Below are 18811 nucleotides of genomic sequence, written 5' to 3'. Positions count from 1 at the left end.
GGGAAAAAAATTCTGTGCATGTTACTAGTGCTGTGAAAAATGTCTTAACGTGGCCCTCACATGTTGGTTAACAGAAAGCTTGCTTGCCCTTCTTTTGATTATTTTATTTTTGCAGCACTCTAGTGCACCAGATATCTTCATCTCCAAGTGGAAGTTTTAACGAAATAAATATGTTCATGAATAATGCCATCATTATGACAGCCCTTATGATGATTAGTCTGATATTAGTCAGTTTAAATTACACTCTCTGTCAAGTTTTCCATCTGCTGTGTTGGCTATCATTAATTTTGATAAGGGGAGCTGGAGGTTTTAATGACTCCTGTCGTGTAGAGTCATAGCAGGTGGCAGGGACTGAGAGAAAAGCATGTTAATGAATTATTTTAATGAAAGGATTGGTGAATAAAGGATTAATGAAGATCAAAATATAAGGGTCGATGAACAAATATTTAATGCATTTGATCACTTAAGCTCACTGAAATAAGAACTGCAAAGCATGTACCTCCTAAACTTTTCAGGCTGCTAACAATAAAGCAGCACTGTGTGAGCTCTGTCATTCTATTGTAAAGCCTACAATCATCCTTTCGTAAAACTTACTTTATTGGAAACCTAGCTTTACAACACCTTGTGAATTTTACAAAAAAGTACACTGGAACAGAGAACCTGGAGCATCTGGGACTTGAAAAGAAGTTTCTCATCTGAACTGCTTCAGTTGTTTTTAGTACATTGAAAAACTAATTGCCTCTCCCACCCTTGAACAATCTAAAAGAATAAAAAAAGTATATGTTGTTCTTTCTGTATGCATCAATCCAAATATTAGATTGAAATGAGAATCTCAAATGTGTGTGTAAATGGTATAGTGCTTTTGGCTTTTAAGCATGCAGAAAATTGATTCTAAAGACTAGCAATCAAATTACTTAAGGGAAATTTCATTCTTTGAGGTTAATGCGATGTATAACCTCATGAGCCAGAATCACATAAATCACATCCATTGTTCATAAATGCATTCTCTAGTAATTATTGTTTATTCACTGAAAAATGTAGATGCTTTATTAATTACACAAATGCTAGAATTGCCCATGGTACACATGGAACTTATTAAATGAAATACATCACACTTTTTATTTTTGTTTGTTTGTTGTAATGGCTGTTTTTGACTAAGTAGCGTATTATGAAGAGACAGATCCTTTAGATAAATCAAGTCATGATTCTTTTGCTTAAGAAAACATTGAGGATATTTTTGCTCTCTGATTCAAGAGTCACAGAATAAAGTATGAAAAGCTGGCTACACCCTGTCCTATCATTATAATAGGAAGAAGAGCTTTTAAAATAAAGCCAAAACAAAGACATACCTTGTGTTGGCTACCATAAGCCAATAGGTATTAAGACTGCTGTACAGAGCCTGCCTTTGTTGTTGCAGATCAGGCAATAAACATTAGTTGGAAGCCTGAGATCTATCACGTCTTGTTAACTGACATGCAGATGGTTATCTGATGGTATCCAATGCAGGATATTGCTGCATGTTAATAGTTATCTTGGCTAATGCAATTAAAAACAAGAACAGCAACCCCCAGTATACCTAGTGCACTGGCAAGGCTGATGCATGTTGAGACTTGAAAAGGTTCTGGGAAATTGAAGAGTAAAAGACTAGTTTCATAAATGACAATTAGTCGTACAAAGAACCCCAATAGAAATCTGGCATGTAGAGGCCCTCGAGGAGGTGAATTTGTAGATAATCTTGCATATCTTTTTTTCCTTTTGTAGATTTGTTGTCAGTATCTTTGATCAGTGTATGAGAACCAAGTGTTAAAAATATTTTTGACAATAGCTGTGCTGTGTACTTAATGTTCAGTTTAAAGCACTAGGAAGGTTACTGTTGCTGTATATCAGGAAAGCCAGTCGTGATCTTGTAGTAGCTAAATTGCTATCCAGAGCTGCTTAACCATGTGATTTTTTAACACTAAGAATAACATAATAATAATAAACAAACAAACAAACAAACAACAACAACAACAACAACAAGCAAACAACAACAACAAAAAAACACCCTGCCTGTCTTCTTAGCCTCATGCCCATACTGCAAAATAGTTTCCAAGGATTGGTGACCCTGTGCCAGCATCTTCAGCCAGAAAGACAAATGAAGTAATTACAGAATCTGTCCATAGGTCTATAATGCAATTTGTAATGGTTCCCATCAAGACACTGTAAAGGGAGAAAACCTCTCTGCTTGCTTAATAAATTATAAAAATCTCATATGAATTCTGCTTTATGCCCATGTATTAGAAAACCTAAAAGATAAAATGATAATAATAATAAAAAAATACTACTTTTGCAGGCAGGTACATGCCCCTTTGCTTCTGTAACTTGGTGGGGATGCTGACCTGTACTCTGGTTGAAGCTGAGGTTTTAGGTTTTTACTCACTTGATCTGGAAGAGCAGCTGTAAGGCTACTTTGGGTGTGTGACTGCTCTGAAGTTACTGCACAAGTGCCCATCATGAACCTCAAAGAGAAGACAGTCCCACAGCTGAGGTTATACAAGCCCATAGGGTAATTTCAGTAGGCTTGTATGTAGTTTGTGCAGAAGTCTGCATAGTCACATTGTTGGTGAATAAGGTACACAAAATGGGAGAAGATGCTGTGTTATAGCTGTGCAAAAACATACTAGGTGGAACAGTTTGGTCTTCTCTCATCTTGGGGTGAAACCATAGGTCTGCTGTAGCCAGTTGGAAGTTGGTCCCTGGCAATGGAGACTGTGACCCTGATGTTCTGAGGCTTTGTGCTAATGAGGCACGCATTTGCCACCAATATAGCCTAGAGACCTGTGTGTTGATGTTTCCTCTGGAATTCCTCACTTTCAGCTGGAGTGAGTGGTAGGAGCTTACCTGGGAAGCCCCTACACCATGGAGCTGTCTCCTGCAGATAGCATTCCCCACATGGGTGATGGGTGGACAACTTACAGTGCTAACAAGAAACTGTGTTGCTTTCTCAGGGCTGAATTCTTTCCTTGGGTGTATTGATGCAATGGCACTGGCTGTGGTGCTGGCTTATACCAAGGGAAAACTTTGCCAATCTGTTTGCTGAGGCCTTGGGAGCAAGTATGGTGTTGGTTCTGGTGTTAGCCAGGGCTCTTTGAGTAGGTAATTAGCTGACCAGTCTCGAAACAGGAACATCCCAAATCCATGCATTTCCTATAGAATTAAAATTTGAGATGTCTAATGATGCCATTCCGTTATTCTTTGAGCTGAGTTCCACTGTTTTGGAAGGGATGGGTGTCATCTGTGTTGCCCTCCACCCTTTGCTTTCTGTTTAAATTCTTTGCATGTACTGACTGTCCTTTCTTCTGTACCTCATGGATATATAATCCATGTGACAGCTATGAGGCACGTTGTGTAGAGAACATGAAGTGGGGGGGAAATGAAAAAATCAAAGAGGGAGAATTATTCAAGCGAATTTGAGCACAGCTTCATTTCTCTGCAGAAAAAAAATAATAAATAAGTAACCCCAAAAGAATTACACACTTGCCAATAGCATTTATTTCTTCTGAGCCCTTCACCTTTCTTGGGATCTAAGTCCTCCATCAGATAACCTTTTAAAATAGATTTTGTTATTGATGTTAATATTATTGTGAATATCATTATCATCGTTTTATATCTCAATGTGGGTATGGCTGTTTCCTCTCCAAGTGAAACACTTAGTATTTCTAGGTACTGCAGCATATTCTCTCTCTTTGAAGAACTTTGTCGATTTTGCATGCTCTCCTCCTGTTTGTCCTCCCTACCTGCAGCTCTGTGCTATTCTGTAACCTTATGTCTGGTAGGGCAGACTAGTGGAACCTTATGTTAGGAAAAATGTGTTTTTTGAATCACCAGTATTTTGCACATACTGCCTCCTTCTGACCCCAGGACTGAGAAGTTTCAGTTTGTTTCCAAACTGAGACCCCTTATTGGCAATGTGTTGTAATGCATGAAATTTATTTTACTGGCCTGACCTTATTTTTGACCTTTTTTCCCCCTCTTGTCTTCTGCAAATGCAAATGATGCATGAATTGAAATCCCCTTAAGCCTGAACAGGGGAGAAAATTCTAAAATCAAGGAAGGAATTGGAACAGCAGAGCATATCTAGAACGTCTGATACAATGCCTTTTTTATTTTTCAGTCAGTTTGCTCCCAGGAAAACCTTTTTGTGGAAAACAGGTAAAAAAAAAAAAAAAAAAAAAAAAAAAAAAAAAAGCTTGCTTTTTAAAAAACAAAATAATGCTTAGCTGTTGCTCTCTATTATTTTGTGTATCCTTAGCTGCTTATCTTAATGCAAAGAGCATTGCACAGATTCATAATCTATATTATCTGAAGTGTTTTTCTGCTTAAAGAGGGGTGTGGGGCACGGGGGTATGGGTAAGGAAGAGTTTGCCTTTCAAAGCTATATTTGAGCAGATAAGTAAGGTATTAGTGCTGCTTTTCCAACACTTTGCCTTTCAGTTTAAAAAGTAGTTGTGGTGGTGGTGTAGGAAAAAGCCCATCTAATGTTTTATTTCAGGTGACTAATCTCTCTCTGGAATGCCTTCAGAATTTAATTTATCTTTAAACACCACTCTAGCAGCAGCAGCTGGATGATTGTATTTATGCACCACATTTCTGTTTCTGGTGTTTAACCTGCTTTCCTGTGGGGCTGAGTGGCAGCATTGACTTTACTTGTTGCTTGTGATGGCTGAGGAGCCCCCCAGATTCCACCTGCTTTACTCCTGCAGCGTAATAATGAAATGATAGTATCTGAGCCAAATGTTACTTTGTCATTACTGTGTGATGGTTCTTATGGATGTTCGTTATAATAAATCCACTTAAAGCACAGGGAAGAAGAAACTGTGTTAATTATGAAGATGTACAGAATACTAAGTGTTAGCTTTGTAGCAGCCATAAATAAGCATAACTGTGTTGAAGATTGTAGAAACTGTGTGCCTTTATGGCAAAAAAGGCTTTCAGTCAAAATATTGGGGATTCCACTGGCTAGTGCTGGAGCAGTGCTAGCCCAACTCTGTCCTATGCAGGTGTTAAAACTGATCATCACTGGCATGAGGAAGGGAAGATCATTTTTTACAGTATTTCTATTTTTGTCCATCCTTATTTTTGTCATTTGTGGGTAAGGCTGTTCCCATGGTAAATGACTGCACAGTAACAGTAGAAAACAGCCTTTCTGATGGAATAGTCCTTAAAGTGGAAGGAGGGGTGTCCCTTAAAGAATGGCCACAGCTACCTAACCACTTTGTCTTCTGAAAGCCAAGGATATTACCTCAGCTGCTGCTTCTTTATCATGACTGTGGAGATAATGTTTTGTTAAAATAAATCAAAATTGTAACAAAGGAACCCTGAAAAAAAACAAAAGATGTTCCCAAGTCAGTAAGCTTAGCTACTGTGCTGCTAAGTGTAAGATGGGAACCACTGAGGAATAAATGACGAACTTCATAGCCAGGCCTCAGTTTCGTGTGCATCAAGTCACACACTTGTGTGCAGGTGAACGTGACCAGTTCTGATGTCTGCATGTGGTTCACTTCATTTGAACCTGTGAGCTGGATTACCAGCTTTTCCAGTGTGAGGATACACACTCGGGTGGAGATCAGTAAAAGGCCAGGGTGAAATTTGGACTTGTGTTACCATCAGCACTATTATCCAGAGAGAGACCTCTGCTGCATCCATCAGAACACTGCTTTTTCTTGCTGCATGCCTTACAGCCTGTGGCCAGGTGAAACACTTAAACTCATACTTAGCTCTCTGCATATGAGCAATCTTGTTGATTTACTGTGGTGAAAGTACGTATAGGTTTAAGTGTTTTGCCTCTTTTCATCAGAGAACTTGAGCATTTATCTGAGCTGCAGAGACTTCCAAGGGACTTTGCAAGTACATACAAGTATATGTGGTATTTTGCTGGCTTGTATTTTTATCTTATTAGGTGATATTTTTATTCATTTTCTTTTGGAGGTAGAAATATAGTTCTTTGGCTTCTGAGAACTACCTTGCTTGGTAATGGGAAATAAATGGCCTTCAGCTTCCCTGGTTGACATTTCTTATGTTCTGTTGACTGCGTGTGGGTGGGGTGGGGGGGCAATTTTAGCTTTGGTTCTTTAACTTTTAATCTGGCAAATGGGAAGATGCTCGAAACTAAATGTGACTTTACAGATATGAGAAATTCGTATTACTGTATGTGCTACCATAATCTTTCTTTTCATTTTTCAGTAGGCTCTTGGAAGACAGTAGTATATGCAATGATACCCATAAGAAAAGACAGCTGTTTAGGTTTGTATGGCTTACTATATTTAATGTTTCCCAGTAACACTCACTTCTGATTCTACCTGTGTCCTCATCAAGGGATACCTTGACGGGTCTGGGTGTGTCATTTTTCTGTCTGAAAGGGAGCACAGAGATCAAAGTTGTTATTCTGCCGATCCTGTGCTCTCTGAGTGGGGAGGTCACAACAAAACTTCCTTTGGCTTTACTGATCATTGGCTCAGTCATCTGCTTGGACTGACACAATTTGGTGGTGACTGTGACTGGTGGAAGTTCATTCTGCTTTGGTTCAGGCATGTTTCACAGACTAGTGCCTAGCCTGACCTTTTTTTCTTTTCATTGTTTTATTAAAAGCTCAAATAAAAATATACTGACTTAAAACTCGTTGAAGTTTTAAATTTAGAGCAGAAGTGTTTTGAAAAGTTTTGTGTCCTTTCCCATCCAAACCCTTGTTCCCTCTGCCTAGAGAACACTCAGATGTATCCCATATCCCAAATGACATCCCGTGACCCAAGGAATCAGTCCAAATTTTCATGGAGAATGCTGGAGCAGTGGAAGACCCAACCTGAGTTCCTCTGAGGGGCTTAGGCAGACTCTCTTCCCACACCAGAAGCACCCACAGGTTTAAATCAACCAGAGTTCACTATAATCAACCAATAAACCAGGACAAATCTTAATCAGAGCAGGCAGAAGTAACAAATGCTTTCAGAAGCATGTTCTTCACCAAGCATGGGGATAGCTAGGTAGAAGTAGAGTGATCACTATGCTCATCTATGCATTGTTGTTTGCATATATAGCAGTGGTAGTCTGTCGCTCTAAGTGTGAATCATTTGTATCACATAATTTCTCACTATGAGGTGCAAGAAGGCAGGTTTATTTGATGTGTACTTGTGTTTGTCAACTGTGCATGTCTGCACAGCAGCCGCAGAGGTGAGAAGACCACTGAAGGAGGAAAAGAGCTGGAGCTGCATCCCATGGCCACAGGCAGAAAAATTCTCCGTGCTTTAGGCTAGTCTTGATGATCTGAGGGTTTTGGACTAGGCATGCAGGAGTAAGGAGGCATCGAAAATGTCCATGCACAGGCTTTTAATAACTAATATGTATTCAGGTTTGGGGAGCAAATAGGAAATAGAGAACTGGGATATAGAAGCATTAATTTTATCTCCCTGTTTTTTCACTAGAATACAAATATAAGATTTTTTTTTATATATATATACTAAGTTTTAAGCACAAGAATGCAAAAGAATTTGTAAATACTATACCTCTTTTTATTTCCAATTAAATCTGCAAGATAGTTTCTTTTTAAAATCTTTTTTTTTATTATTTTTTTTTTATTTTTTTTAATGTTGTTGCTTCTGTGCTGTTTCTCTTTGTGCTTTCCCATTGTCTGGGTATAGCAAAGGTGAACAGATAAACACTGTCAAATCACATTGGTGTGAGGCTCTGATCACAGGCAAGGAATGTGTCAGCCTGATCTTGTCTTTGACACCCTGCTCCTTCATGTCCTCAAGGACACAGCTTGGCAGGTTCTCCAAGTAGAGAGCAAGAGCTACGTTTGCAAGGAGAAGGGGACTGGGGAGGTGGAGAATAGAAGCAGTCTCATCCTTTTGATTTGTAGAAAGTGCCTTGAGCCTGCAAGGTATTAGAGTGTGAAATAAGACAGAGGATTGGGAAATGTCTTCTAAAAGCCTTCCAAAAGTCAGTGTTATTAGCCTCACTTGGGATAATGGCTGTAGTAGGCATGCTGATTTTGTCATTTTAGCAGCACAATATAAGCTATTCATCACAAGTAAGTCAAATTCTCCTCTGGTTTCTGCTCTCTGCTCCTTTTGCTGTGTTGCCATGCATGGTGCACTGGCTGCTTTACAGCTGTTCAAGGACAGGTAGTCCTTACCTAGGGCTTTTTGCAATTTAAAGTTGGGACACAGAGGAGGAATGTGATCCCAAAACTGATGGGATCTCTAAATGGAGCATTAGCATTGGGGTCATGCTAGGGGCTAAAAGGACACATTTAGGGAAGGGGATTGGATCACTTTGCAGAGCAGATGAAGAGGCAGATGAGTGGCGACAAGCTGCAAAAGAATTGAAGAGGGTGAATGTGAAGACAAGGCCAGAGGGCAGGTGAATTTATAAAGGAAAACTGTACAGTTGATGGACAGCAAAGAGAGAAGGGGTGAGGGAATTTCTGCAGGAGGAGATAATCAACAGGCAATAGAAGTGCTATGTCAGACCTATGTAATATTGCTTCATCAGTCCTGTCTAGTGAAATGCTCTTGGGATATATGCAAGAGGGAAGCAGCAGTAAGTGCTGCTTATACCGCTACAACAGTGTTAAGTTGCTGAAGGTGGATGAGTATTGGGGTCAAATTCCCCCTTCTATGCATGCTTCTATAAGTACAGAGTATTTCTTTTTCTTCAGTAGGCTCACTGCAGAGTACCCAGAGATAGGCTCTGCCCTGTTGTCTTTTTTTTTTTTTTTTTTGTGTGTGTGTGTGCATAAATCTATTTTCTGATGTCTGCAGGGGTAACAGAGATAGCTCGGGGAAGGCATCTGGCAGTCGGCAGAGCAGTACGGAGAATGAATTGAAGTGGACAGACCACCAGAGGCCATGGAGCAGCACAGACTCAGACAGTTCAAATCGAAATTTGAAGCCAGCCATAACAAAGACAGCAAGTTTTGGTGGCATAACCGTCCTGACAAGAGGAGATAGCTCATCAAGTAACAAAAGTACCAGCAAACTGTCTAAAACAGGTAGCTAGTACTGTATTGGGTTCACAGTACACTTTGTCATGGGTGATAAGTGACTGTACTGAGCATACCAGATATGTGTGTCTATCTATATATATTCTAGTAGCAACAGTAGGTGTACAAACCCTAGGTGAAGTAGGATTTTCCTGGATTAGAGCATTTGCACAACCTATTCAAACACTATCTGCAATTGTAGCCTCAAAAGGTAGTAGTCCTTTTGAACAAAACAAATTAACAGCACAGATATTACTTTTTTATTAATCTTACTCTTTGTGAATAGGGAAGAATGTTGTATATCTGATGAGAAATCCAATAAATTTTTGTTGTCAGTGCTAAAATACAGACCATCTGTACCACAGAATAAAGCCTCTTCCAATCTGTTGGCCAATGAGCCAATGTGCTGTAGTGGAAGCTGTTGATTCATAGAGGTCCTGTAGCCTCTCCATTTTCTCGTTTGTTTCCAATTAAATGAAAGCCCTATTTAAGGGGACTATGAACCTGGTGGGAATTCTGCATTTATTTGCATTTACTTCATGGGTGCATTAACATATGAGTGAGTCACAGGGTCTGGATCTAAATAATTTTAAGCTATGCCATTAAGCCACTTTATTATATATATTTTTTGTGTGTAAAAGTGCATAATAAATAATGAGTCCATCAGATAATTCTATCAATTTGGTTCACTTGATAAATATTATACAGGGAAAGTGGTAATCAATACTTAGCACTTAGTGTTTTTTCATCTTGAGAGTGTTTTATGGATGGTACTTAATTTAAGCCCAGTTTATCAAACATAGATTAGTCAGATTTCACTCATATTCTCCAAATGGTATGATACGTTTTCTCTGCTTTAGGATGCCCAGGAATGGTGTTTTCAGAATAAACTGAGCAAACCTTTGACTTGGTAACTACATTCTGGACCTTAAGATCTCAAACATAGTCACGGATTTTGGTGCATTTCACAGATGGAAAGTCACCAACTAGTCAGGAACCTTCTCTTTCAAACCCTGATGTTCATAAAGATGCTGGGAGCTTTCAGAATAGCCTGCTTGTTTCTTAATGCTTTTATTTTACCTTTCTTTTTGAGACCTTAGACAATGTTGTTGTTTTTTTTGTTGGTTGGTTGGTTAGTTGGTTGTTGGTTTGTTTTTTTTTTTTAATCTTAAGATTCTCCTTTAGTTTTACTTCACTTCTATATATGTGTAATTCTGTGGAATTAAGACATGAATTTGTCTTTGAATATGTTACAGTATAGGGTTTTGTTTTGTTTTGTTTTACACCTCCAGATTGTTTTTGAGCAGAAGCATACGTAACAGCACAACCAGTGTGTATGTAGCATTGAAAATGTGCTCCTGTATTTTTGTTTTAAGTCATATAAAGGATGAATAGGCTACACAGTGTAGTCCGAAGTATGCAGTAGACCATGTTTATACTTCCAGGTTTCTTTGCCTCCCATGAAACTTTCATTGCATCAGAATTCAATTTGCTATACATGAATTAGGGAGGAGGCAGAGGTTGCTAATATGCTTCTTTATGTAGTTCACCTTCAGCAGAGAGCAGTTAAAAGTACTTCTCTGCAGCATTATATTGCAGAAGTGCAGGGCATTTACCACCATGTCAGGGAAATCCAGTTTGAATTGTTGAGAAATCTAGTTGCAAAAGACTAATACTTTTAAATAACCATCTTAGTGTTAAACATATTAAAAGGTGCACTTAAGAAGATATATTAAGGAGACATCTCTGAAGCATTCCAACAATTTTAAATGCATCTGCACTCTACAGGCACCAAATCCAAAATTGCTTCCAAATGAAAGCTCTTACAATAATTTTTTATAACGTGAGTGATATTAAAATTCCATGTTTTTTGCAGAGCAATTGTAAGTGGTTTGACTTTTTAAAAGCAAAGATCAGTGTGAAAGCTAGATGAGGCATAGAAAGAGTAAAAAAGAAATTAAATAAAAGGGCCTGGGGGAGAGCAAGGCTGGATATCAAAACAAAGACACATCTTTGAAGCCAGGACACAAAGTGAAACTGTCAGTCAGCCTGTGGAAAGTCAGAGGAAATAATATCTGAACTGCTATTTCTATCCTCTCTGAAATGTTTTTAAATGACATTAAAACAGAAGCAAATGACCTTTCAAAAACTAATGGAAATATGTCTTGTAAGGGTTCTCTCTCCACTTAAAAAGAAAAAAAAAAAGATGCTGAGCGCATTCATACTGCTGTCAGAGCCTCCATGTGTTTTTGCATATGTTTTCCAAGAGGTACTTGAGGTACTAAGCAACATTTCATTTTGCACGTTTCTGTACTAGATCTTCATTACTCTGTAATCCAGTCATAGGCAACAGTAGACATTCTGTAGTCCATAATTACACAGTTAAAGCTCTATCATGGTTTGGGGGTTTTGTTTATTTACAATAGTGATTGAAATGGAATTTCCCAGGTATCATTACAAACACAAGGTATGCTGCTGTGGTAAGACAGAGCTAAATAGACGCTAATTCTGTCCTAGTTTTCATCTACAGAAAGTACTGGTATATTCTTTGAAGTGCTTTATGATTCATAGTAATGAATTTAAAGCTTTTCTGTCTTAAGCATAGTAAAAACAAAATCTGTCTGAAGTCTGCAGTGGCTCAGAATGTTCTTCATTGGCCAAATGATGGAAAATGACAATTTTGAATGTGAAAGTTATTCTACATCAATTACGGTCATCCAGTCTCAATTATGTTTCTCAAGCATGGACTTTAAGGATTTTCATTGATGGCTAACAGCAGCCTTTGAGAATATACATTGTGATGCAATATTAGCAGTGTAGTCTTTCCAGATCATTTCTAATATTGTCATCAGAATTAAATGTTCTGCCCTTAACCTTAACTTTGATAAATCAATAATTGATTTTACATAGCAGAAATAGAGAAACTGAGCACAGAAGGATGTTTGCCTCCTCTTGGGCAAAGACAGATCAGAGAACATGCTGTATAGCAGTGTCTATTAGTCTTATATTTTAATTGCATTCAACTGGTAATAAACGTGTCTAACAAAGGAAATATGCTACTTCATTCTTGCAAACTTCACAAAAGGGTCTGTTTGAAATCCATTGTGTGGCTATTATACCGGTTCTGAGTACTATTTTCATGCACCTGTTGATTGTTTAGAAGGCACTGTTCCACTTAAAAACACAGTTCTTATATTTGAAATAAAGTTTTCTACTTCCATATTTTGCAGCTTAGTTGAGACATAGTTGTATCATTTAAGTCACAATTCAGTACTGAAACGGGGACTTAATAACTTAACAAATCACTACTGGATCGTGTTCCTACAGTGTAGGGACATCCTACAAAACCTTGATTAGTTTAGATTTCCTGTAGGAATAATGGACTTCCCAGGGTTGACTAAATGATGTCCCTATGGCTAACAAAGATGTATCTCTGCAGTCTCTAACCATATCCATGAAGGGAAAATCTAGTTCATAAACCACCATGCTATTTTCTGGCACATTACAATAGCTTTTAGTACATGTTATTAGGAGGTAAGACAAGATGTGTTCAAAAGAAACATGTGCATCTTTATATCTACTTAATTATTGGAAGATATACTGCAATCTTTACTTTCAATGGTGCATTATTTAGCTTCTCTTACTGCATTATTTTCCATTAAATGGAATGCACGTCTGTTGGAGTATATTTCTTTACCTCCCTTTATGAAAAGCTGTCTGTCTTGGGATATTAGCTGTGTTACAGATTCCTACAGATATCTGTAGGAATCATTAACTTTCTTGGAGTGGCTCCAAATAATTGTAGCACTATCCAAACCTCTCCTGTTAGGTGTTCATTGCTACTCCTGTCAGGCGAAGGTGATTATACTGTAGGCATTTCATTACAATAACTTTTTTTTTAATGAGATATCCTATAAATTATAACTTTGTATATGGGTTTTGGGGAACTGTATTTCTGCTTCTTTATGATTTTCTTTAATCAGGTATTAGCCTGATAGATCTCGTAACTCCAAGAGAAGTTGAAGGAGTGCTGATGTGTGGGCAATAAATCTTGAACCAACTGTTTCCAGTCATACACTTCGCACCAACTGACTGTACTAAAGCATCAATCTTAATTTTAGAAACACAGCTTGCAGAAAGTTGTGTTCACGTGAGCACATAAGATTATCATTTAAATAAATAAATAAATAAATTGTAATATACAGAAATGCAAGTGATTTATGAAAGTAGCAAGGAAATATTTCTAAACAGCACTGTACTGTTCCTGAAAATTTGACCAACTAGAGCAAATATTGGGTAGAACTTGTGTCCAGTTGATAAGAAAGGAAAAACTCATCATGGACTCACAAGATGGGCTGAGCAAAGAGGCTGAATACTGAATACTAACCAAAAGAAAATAGAGCAAGCCACATCACATTGCTCACTAGAGCTCGAGTACTGGAAAATGAATGGAACCTTCCTTCTTTCCCCCTAAAAATTAAGCTATTAAGACTCTGTGGTGATTCTTCTGTTTCATTCTCTTTCAATGTTCTTTGAACTGCTATATCTGTCAGAACAATTAAATATATTTATATAAATTGGAAATGATGAGAATATGAAGGTGGTTATGTCAGCTGTGAAGCAGTAAGAAAATTATAGGAGAATCTAGAAGTAGCCATCATTGCATACTGGAAAAAGAGGTTGCGTTGTGTAATGGGGGCAAAACTCTAAATTACTCAAAACTTCTTTCAGAAGTATTTAGTAAGACCTTTTGTAATGTGAATCTGAATAAAGTCAGATAGTTCACTTTTTCATTTGCTACAGTACTGAATGCATTATGTGGTGATTTCTTATTCCAAATTCAGAAACTATGAAAACAGCTAATCAGAGCTACAAAGACAAGATTAATTGGTGGTAATTTCCAAACATCAGTGTTGGAATTTATTTGGCTTAATATGTCTAGACTTAAAACGATAAGAAGTAAGTTGTAGTGTTGGGAAAAGTTAACATAGATTGTAATAATGCTGGATAAATGGTGGCAAGAGTGGTGAAGTAATAACATCTGGGATTTTTTTTTTTAAATATTCAGTTAATTGCTGAAATAGTTTTGCACCTTGTTTTCATTCTTTCAAAATTGATCTTCTGCTGCAGGATAGAGCAGTTCTTTGATCTTTTAGGCACACATTTCAAAGCTATCATCTTAGGCAACATGTGATTGTTCTACTGTTCCTGGCTGCCATTTGATGACTACATCTGAATTCATTACAGTCCTTTGGCTTCTAACATTCAGAAGTTGGTAAAGATCAGTGTGTGATTCTGCCATAAAAACAGCTGAAAGGAAGGGAAAAATTTGAATGTCAGAGCTTCATTTTGTTGTTGTTGTTGTTGTTTTTTGTTTTTAATCTTATTATTTTTTATCTTTTAACCTAACAGCATTTCTTCAAATAGCACAAAATGGGGAGAGAAGAGTGAACTTAGGTTTGATACTACTTATAGATGTAGAAATAATAACAGGGATGTGGTAGTGATGGGGGCTATGGAATCTCATCCTGAATTTCCAGGTGGCTTTGTAGCCCATAGAATTCAATAGATGACAGAGAAAAGGAGAAAGTAAAGCAAAACATCAAGCAACATGAAATGCACGTACAATTGCCAGATGAGTCCAGGAAGGGACCTGGTAACTGCCGTAGAAGGGAAATAAAACTCCAGCAAGTGCATTTACATCTGGGAGAAAGATGCCAAATATCACTTGTAGCTTGCTGAGGAGATGACCTCCATGAATATCTCTGCAATTAGTACAAATGCTGAAATCTTTAATCATCCAATAAATAGGACTGTCCCTGGAGGAATAATCTCTCTATTTCCAGCCTCAGTCTACACAGAGAACAAAAATTAACTAAAACAGTAAACCAACTTCTTTTGCAAAGACATTTTTTGAAAAAATTGTATTTGTAGAAATAAATATATATATATATATATATAGGAAATCACTATGACTTTCTTGATTAGATATCGGAGAAACAGATTTAGTGTCCTACCAATGGCAAGTAGTGCACAGCTCATGAAGAGGATTATCTCTGTCATAGCTACAATACAGAAGTGAAGTTTGAAATGTACATTAGCTTTTAAACAACATTCAATAATGATCTGCGGAAAGACACTGTATGTTTTAGATAATGGGATACTGGTGTGATTTCTTCAGAGGAAACCTGTTTTGCTCTAATTATGAGGAAAGAAATTAATTCCAATATGGATTTGATTAAGAATTGAATCCAAGTAGTTGACTGCTGGATCCTTCTGTAGCATCCCCATTATAAATGCTGTATTTTGGCCTTGAAGTAAGAAGTTTGATGAAACTGAAGTCTGAATTCTGCCTTTCCTTTTAGTTTATACCTGCAGGAAGACCCTAAGAAGGTTATAAAAAATATAAGTTACACAGAAGTAAAATACAAAAAAAGTTGCATTTTTTTCATCTGGAAGGAAGCATCTGTATAAGACATTTACTTTCATACCTCTTAGGTATTTGCCTTAACATCCTGCTATTAAGGAGCCATTCATCTGAGCCTTATGTTCTCAGAGATTCTTATCATTTTTACAGGACAGAAATTGCAATCTGATATAGTAAAATCTCTGAAATTTGGAAATTACATTAAGTTTTAAAAGAATGCAGCTCCCTATCCTTCCAGGCACAAATATATTTTAGCACATTTGATTTAGCTTCATTGATCAGCTTAAATAATCTAGGTGCTGAAAAATCAAAGTTGCAGAAATGTTAGGTAGCTGTGAGTTAATGCCACATGTAGCACGGCTACCATGTTATCTGACTGAGAAAGCAGTTGCTGTTTTTTTTTCCTTGCAGAAAACATTTTTAGTTTCTAACCCTGTGTTTAGCTTTTATACTTTATGAACCAGTACCTTTGCATTCTAAATACATTCTGAGCAATCTGTGTTCTGCTTGATAAAACTGTTTTCTTAGATGCGGAGGAACAGGTTTTGCTGGAGGAAAAAGGGATCTTTTGAATTGTTTAAGTTCATCTGAATACTGAGCTCAGTGGGGAGGGAAAACTCCACTTCTACCAGCTGGGCATAGACTAGTGCTTGCCTTTGCAATATGTGTATGCGATGTGTTTGATGGAGACTTGGGAACTTCATAACTGTGGTTGTGTCTCTCTGTTAGGCTCAGAGTCTTCCAGCAGCGCTGGCTCCTCAGGATCCCTGTCACGAATACATCAGCCTCTCCAAAGTGCACCTCTTGTCCCCGGGGTGACGGCCAGCTCTTCAGGCACCGTGTCCTACCCTGAGAATGGGATGAATGGCCAGGTGGCACCCAACAACACCAGCTATATCATTCTTCCACTTGAAGCTGCGGGGATACCACCTGGCAGTATCCTGCTCAACCCACACACAGGTCAGTCCGATGCTCTCCTGCCTTGTACTGCCCTTCAGTGTTTCTGATGGCATCTGGGAACTCAGCAAATTTTGTGTTTCTAGAAAGATTTTCTGGTGGGAAATGATAGAAACATAATACGGCCTGGGTCTGCATGAGTATTTTCATCTTGTAAAGTCCTGGCACTCCTTGGCTATGAATTCTCTGAGATCCCATTACCTTTAGTAAATGTTGATGCTCTTCCATATCAAGCATGCTGAAATATGGTGCAACTGAATGAAGTCTGATGCTCAAAGTTTTACAAATTGTGCTTAGCATTAGAAGAATTTCAAAAGGCTTAGATGCTGCTTTTGAATTAGCACTTCAGAGTTGATTTACTTATGTAAGCTATGTGATTAGCAATTGTATTTAAACTGGAAGGTTTGTGATAAGAGAAAGTTTTAATCTCCTCAGTTCTGCATTGTTCTGGTAGTTAACAGAACTGCAGAGCACAAGCAAGACACTCACTGTCATCTAAACGCTTTAGAAACCACTCAGCTTGAACCCGAGTGCTTGTTGAAAGTTTAAGGCAATTTGTTACCTCCTTGGTCCAGATGAACCTTAAAAAGGTTCACAGAGGTTGAGACTGTGATGCCTCTTCAGTGTTTTTGCAGTATTTCAGTGACCATGACTAGCTGTGCTGTCATCCTTAGATGAGTTATGCTGGGTTTAAAATAACAAAGCATACAGAGCACTGAATTTTCCCTTCTGCTGGGAATTGAGAGTTCAACTCCAAAATATTTTTTTTTTCAAAATCTTTAATAGAGCATTCAAGAGCTTTTTATTTGAGGATTATTACTTAAAACCAGTATTTCATATATATTACACCTCTCTGTTATGAGATCTTGATGCAGATGTGTAAAGCTGATCTGTGAGTCCACTACTAAAAATATTCTTTTAGTTAGAGTGGAGTCAAGAAAAACTGAAAGTTGCAGTATTTAAGAAAAACATGCTCTCAAAAAACTGTTAAACCAAGCTTTCCTTAGGCATATACAGATAGAAGCATCTGGTGTTGTATAATACCCATTAGTATTGTCACTAGTCCAGAGTACCCGGTCTTTCCTCTTAGCTTGCCTCATTGTCTGCAGAGGCATAACCAAGAGCTCCATGTGTGTTGTATGTTTAATATTCAGAGAGTAAGTGGGTTTTGTGCACACGAAATAGTGTGCTGTTGTGTATTTTTTGATTATTTTTTTTCCAAACCGTAAGTTTTGTTTCTGTAGTCCATTTGTAAATATATGCATACCGAAGAAAATGGAGGGAACAAATCCATCTAAGGACTGAAATTCTCAACTTCAATGTATAGCTTTCATGCTGTTACATGTGCTGAAAGTCAGTCTATAATGTAGTATCTATTGTGTTTTTAAAATGCAGCAAAGTACATGCCTCAAATTTGCCACTCCTTGGGCTCAAAATCTTTGCATCTTATTACAGTAACATTACAAAAGAAACTCTGTGGGGAGGAGACATAGAGATTGCCGGATGCTGTGCTCGACTATCAAAGTGATGGATGCTGTCAGAAACATAGATGAAAAGAAGACAGTTTAAAGAAAATGAAAAAAAAGAGCTTTGTTTCCTGTAATGAATAGATTTTCTTTCTTTATGTAATATTATTCTTTAGTTCTTTATTCTCCTCTTGGAGTAGTGGTTACTTCCTATCTTCTCTTTTGATCCTAACGTTGTGTCTTTAAAGATCTTTGCTTCCTTTCACACTACATAGACACTGACTGTGTAAGCCCCTAATGGCACCCAGAAATGTTGTCAGACTCCCTTCTCTCATACCGCTTAGCTCCTTCTCAGGTGTTAGTATGCTTTCTTTTCCATATCCAGTTTCCTTCAACTCCTCTCCTTGAGTTTAGCCCTCTTCTTCCCAAGATAGAGAAGGTTCTGGCTTGCTTTGGAAAGAGACCATTAATGCAGCTATGTTCTTTTACTTTGCATTTCACTCACCTCACCAGTCTGTTTTACTCTTTAAAGGATTCCTCTTGACATGTTATCTGACTTGACCTCTTTGACAGTCTAAGAGCATGTATGTTTCATTCTCCTTCAAATTGACATCACAGTCTTTGTCCTATCAGGGCCACTTAAGTTCATAACTTAAATATGCCTTCCCTGTTACAATCTGATCTCTCCTTTTCATTTTCTATTTAAAAAAATTCTTTTTAAAAGGTCTTTTTCTCATCTGTAAAAGCATTGCTGGACTTTTTCTCTTCAGTCCTGTCATTATTTGCTGATCCACGTGAAACGTTCTTTATGGTTTCCCTTCAGCATCTGGCACAGGCTTCAGGAGCCTGTTACCCTGCTCACCCAGTCTGGCTTCCAGCAGGGCACTTAGTGCTTTTTGGAATCATTTTCTCCATGAGCCTCTGCCATGGTGTTTTTCCCTTTAG

The 18811-nt window shown here is 37.8% G+C and overlaps 1 protein-coding gene across 11 annotated transcripts in view; it reads left to right on the top strand.

The window, feature by feature from the left end:
* The window catches only part of ARPP21 (cAMP regulated phosphoprotein 21), a 207028-nt gene that overhangs the window by 129110 nt on the left and 59107 nt on the right, over positions 1-18811 (top strand). For 8 of the 11 annotated variants that reach the window (XM_082754978.1, XM_082754984.1, XM_082754975.1 and 5 more), the window contains 4 exons: positions 4154-4191; positions 6223-6282; positions 8796-9028; positions 16173-16403. In XM_082754978.1, the coding sequence (XP_082611104.1) occupies positions 4154-4191; positions 6223-6282; positions 8796-9028; positions 16173-16403 (562 nt within the window). The remainder of the gene's footprint in view (positions 1-4153; positions 4192-6222; positions 6283-8795; positions 9029-16172; positions 16404-18811) is intronic. The other 3 variants (XM_082754985.1, XM_082754983.1, XM_082754976.1) reach the window with 2 other exon arrangements.

Source organism: Aythya marila (assembly GCF_965140915.1).
Source record: "Aythya marila genome assembly, chromosome: 2".
In the NCBI taxonomy this organism is placed as follows: Eukaryota; Metazoa; Chordata; class Aves; order Anseriformes; family Anatidae; genus Aythya; species Aythya marila.
Note: the sequence above shows the minus strand (reverse complement) of the source record. Positions and strands in the feature narration are given on the sequence as shown.